At 44.6% G+C, this 4,595-nt stretch overlaps 1 protein-coding gene across 10 annotated transcripts in view; it reads right to left on the reverse strand.

Annotated features, from left to right (window-relative positions):
* Positions 1-4,451, reverse strand: part of PRORP (protein only RNase P catalytic subunit) — an 88,742-nt gene extending 84,291 nt beyond the window's left edge. Inside the window, exons 1-2 of one of the 10 annotated variants that reach the window (XR_003999979.1) lie at positions 3,680-4,136; positions 1,443-2,853 (exon numbers count right to left, since the gene is read on the reverse strand). Coding sequence is in view for 9 of the 10 variants with exons in the window: in XM_030559274.1 (XP_030415134.1) it covers positions 1,443-2,440 (998 nt within the window). In the remaining variant the exon portion in view is untranslated. Of the gene's footprint in view, positions 1-1,442; positions 2,854-3,368; positions 3,408-3,679; positions 4,137-4,188 lie in introns of those variants that run through there. The other 9 variants (XM_030559274.1, XM_030559272.1, XM_030559276.1 and 6 more) reach the window with 9 other exon arrangements.
* Positions 4,452-4,595: the final 144 nt, after the last annotated feature.

The raw sequence follows: 4,595 nt of genomic DNA on the forward strand, positions 1-4,595 counted from the left end.
TCCATATCCCAGGCAAGTGTGCTAACCACTGGAATAAAAATTATAAAATGGGCATGGAAACCAGCGCCACTTCCTCTGTCCAGTTTGCATGTAGCGAGACATGTGCCTAACTCATTCCAACAAAAAATGGCTTAGGCACCTAAACCCACTAACTCCAGGCAGGTGGTTCCCATCTGTGCATCACTAAGCAGATACAGACACCTCCCCTGTCATTAGCATCTCCAATTGGCTAACCAAGGGCTTATCTACACTGGCACTTGACAGCGCTGCAACTTTCTCACTCAGGGGTGTGAAAAAACACACCGCTAAATGCAGCGCTGGGAGCTACACCTCTCATGGAGGTGGGTTTTTTAGAGTGCTTTAACATTGCCCGTGTAGATTAGCCCTCCATCTAGTGCTGGCTTTTGTGGATTGCACTTCTTATGTGACTGTCTCTCCCCATTCATTGCACAGGGAGCCTAGGCAAATAACTCAGCTTTGTGGATTACCATTTTATTCCTGTGCCTAGACATTAGCGCACGATGACACTCAACATTACAGGGCCTAGGTCTCTTTATGGATCCCACACAAAGTCACTGCAACTTGACATTGCAATGCTTGCATTGTGACCTTTTGACACTGCATCACCACAGTGCCAACACACACATCACTACACTGCATTGGTCACAATGATATATGAGATTCTTAACTGTCTTGGAAGATAAGGGAAAACAGGAAACCCTATTACTGTTCCTCCCACCAACTCAACTCTACATGAGCAGGCTTTTCCCGACCAAAATATGATGACATTGTCTTCTTTTATTCCCAATATGATTTTTTTTTAAATTACAGTTCTACTCTAAGAAATGATTACGTAAAAACAGCACTTTCTTATTCAACAGATCTCATTTTTATGTGTACTGTAATGTCTGCTGACTTCAGTGGCTTCTACTGAAATTACTCTGGTTACCCTCTGAGTCAACACATATTAGAAGGAGTGAACCAGAATTTTTTTTCCATAGAATTTGCTATTTTCTTGTACCACAGAGGGAAACTGTCTCAATTTTGTACAATTTACCATTTCTCTCCCCTAGTATATCAGAGGAAATTCCGACAGTCATCAACATTCAGCATTTGCTATCAAACATAACAAACCAAGGATGAGAACTGGTGAAGACAAAAATTCTGAGATGTGGGACTCATCAGAATATGCTACACCTATACGAAAAATGCAAAACGAAAAAGGTAAAAATTGTGATAGGAAATTCAGACCTGGCAAAACCTGCTATTTACAGTAGAAATAAAGAGATTATGGCAGTGCTTTTTTAAAAAAGGAAAAACAACATAAAATGATAAAAGGTTTCAGGGATTTACACTGGCCTTTGGACTACGGTCTTAATGGATCATAGATCCATTAATGGAGTCCCATTAACCCCAGTAATTGCTTTTGAAACAATATTTACCTTTCAAACCATAACTTTATGCTCTGCATAAGAGCTTCTCCAGGATATAGCTGATTTTCTCTCAGATACAAGAGGATTCCTAAGAGTTCACTTTTTAACTGATCGTCCTTCATGCATTTGCCAGTATCAAAAAAGACCTGCAGCGTATCCAAGTTTGGTATCAAATCCTTAGCCAGCATTTCGTGATACAGTTCACATGCCAAGTTTATTTCTTGGTTATTTAGGGCTCCTTTGATACAATCTCCATAATTCCCTTTTGACGGGGTCATGACTTTTTTTATCTCTTGCAGTAGCAATAAGGTCTCTCTCCACCGATTGGAACCACTCAGACCCTTGATTAGAAGGCTGTAAGCCCCAGTTTCTAAAGTCTTAAATCTGACTTTCATTATATCATAGACATCATAAACTTCTGCCATCTGCTCCTGCCGGACACACAGAGCCAGGTACTTGACCAATAAATTATAACTGATGTCACCTTTTCTCATTGCCACCATAGACAGCAAAGATTTGGCCACATCTATGGAGCTGTTGCAGTTGATCATCTGCTCTAGCATTACATCTTCAAACTTGCTACTTCCCTTAAATTCTCCCTTCAGCTCTTCCCATTCCGCCACACACAAAGGTTTTTCTGGGGGGCAGATACCATTCTTTTTAGATATCATGAGCAGTTCCTCTTGGTTCTTTGATCTCCTCTTGGCAGCTCCAGCAGAGAACAGGGAAAAAGGATGAGGAGAAGAGGTGTCTCCTCTGGCCCTGCCTTCCTTTTCCTCTCCATCTCTACCTTTAGATTTGGTCTCAGTAGACAGCATATGAGTTGCTTTGGGATCCATTGGTATTGCAGATTGAGAAGTGGTAGTAAAAGGGAAACATTTAACATGTTTCCTGTTCAGGAGACGGAGGACAGCAAACAGCTGTTGGCACCTTGGAACAGGCCAAAACATGGGGTATTTCCCCAAAGTCTGCAAACCCGAAAAGCTAGTGGGATGGAAAAAAGCCATGATGAGGAGGATGAATATACTGGGAACACTCCACAAGAGAGATCTAGTGGGAAGTGAAGTTTGTGAGGAAGTTTATAGTAAAACTCTTAAGGGGTGTCAAGCTGTGAAAGTTTTTGAATAAAGATCACAAGAGAGCTTTTAAGACTCTTGTTAAAACAAAAATTGCAAAATCCTTCATCACTAAAAGAAGAAATATTTCAAACTACCAAACTACTAGTACAAACGGTGAGGGAGCATCTCTCTTCCCAGGAACGAGGCTTGACGGTTCTGTACTTTATTGTGCCTGCCCAACCTCTGAGGCTGTTTAAGGTTTATCATAAATATATGCTATAAAAATGGGGAGAAGTTTTGTGAACTTCCTAAGAACTAAGAGTTGCTCTGCTGCTTTAATCCAGATCAGGTCAGGAAATTACCTACAGAAAACAGACCACAAACAATAAACAATTAGTATTTACATCTGCAGAGTAGTAACTTCAACATTATAATTCAGTTTACATTTTTACAACCAAAAAAAGTGACCTACCTAACCTATCTTAGGTCTGGCACCCAAAATTTGCTCACCTAAAAGCCAGCGATAAACTGCCAATATTTTAACAAGGGACTTCTACCAAAGCTCCCTTATCATTTATAGCTTGTGATAAACATCCAGGAAGTCAGGCAGTCACATGCTGCAAACATATAGGACTATTAATTTTTCTCACCATTTAAAAAATTCTGCTTTCCCAGTGATAACCATAGCTCAGAAGGGAGACATCACCATTTTGCAAGCAAGTTTTTAATATGGGCACCTCCCAATAAGCTACGATTTCCTAAAAAGTAAACAAAGGATAGTGATAGCTGGGATCCACCCAGTGTAACCATAAAAGAAAGGGTGTGTTTTGCCAGAAGCTGGGAATGGGCAACAGGGGACGGATCACTTGATGATTACCTGTTCTGTTCACTCCCTCTGGGGCACATGGCATTGGACATTGTTGGAAGACAGGATACTGGGCTAGACAGACCATTGGTTTGACCCAATGCAGCCGTTCTTAAGTTATGTTCTTATGTATTTGGAGGAGGCAGAAAGGATCCTTGTGAGAGGACCTTTGTTGCCAGCTCTTGTGATTAAAAAAAAATCACAAGTTTCAAGGTATTTGGCGTATTTCTTCAAACCCCACTGCTGAAGGGGTATAATTAGGCAAGAGATTCAGCTTTCACTTTTAAATAAAAGTTTCTAGCCAGCACGATTATACAGACTACCTGGAAAACGTGACGCCTGGGCACCTGAAGACAATCACAGGTATAACTAACTCCAGCAACTCTCCACGTTTTCAATCTCACGGTATCTGGGCCTGACTAGTGATGTCTGAGTGCTTGGGCCTAGCTCTATAGCAATAGTGCAACGGCCACGTCCTCTCCGCAGACCTGGAAGACAATCGCTGCCAGTCGGGACGTGCCCCCTGGGCCGCTCAGAGACGCTGCGATGAGCTGCGGGGCTAAGACTCCGCCGCAGAAGCTGGGCCGGCTCATTCAGAGCCGGAGCACAGGCAGGGGCCTCCTTTGGACTCAGTGGTATCCCAGGGAGCCCGTTGGAGCCACCAGCGGCCGGCCGGGGTCGCGGAGACGAGGCGGGGGTTCGGTGCAGCGCACTGAAGCACAGCGCACACCTCACGTGCCCCCTTCCCGCTGACTACCGCCCGCACACTGAAAACTACAGCTCCCAGCATGCAATGCAACCCGGCCGCCTATACAAGGCGCGCAGCACGTACTGGGGGATGTAGTCCCTGTGGTCCAATTGCGGGTCATGCCTTTGTTGCCTTCCCCATGCGGACCTGTCTCAGGTGTCAGTATCGCAGCGCTGAGCGGCTCTGGTGGATGCCACTCACAGCCGAAGGGGGCAGGTCAAGTATTGTTGGAGCTGCACCTGTGGAGTCGCTCTACATAAGGAAGAGCTTTTCCTCTGTACTTGCTCCCTGTCACGCGCTGAACGGTCCGTCCGCCAATTAGGGCTCTGTATGAGGCTCGCCACAGTCCAGACTGGCGGCTCGTGTTACGCATCTGATCACAGGGATCCAATGAGAACAGAGCACAGTAAAGTGGCCATAGTGCTCGTGGGCGCCATATTGGTTACGGGCAGGGTGTCAGCGCCAGTAGCTTTAGTCGGCTGGAGACGTAC

The sequence above is a fragment of the Gopherus evgoodei genome, chromosome 4 (assembly GCF_007399415.2).
Source record: "Gopherus evgoodei ecotype Sinaloan lineage chromosome 4, rGopEvg1_v1.p, whole genome shotgun sequence".
Taxonomy (NCBI): Eukaryota; Metazoa; Chordata; order Testudines; family Testudinidae; genus Gopherus; species Gopherus evgoodei.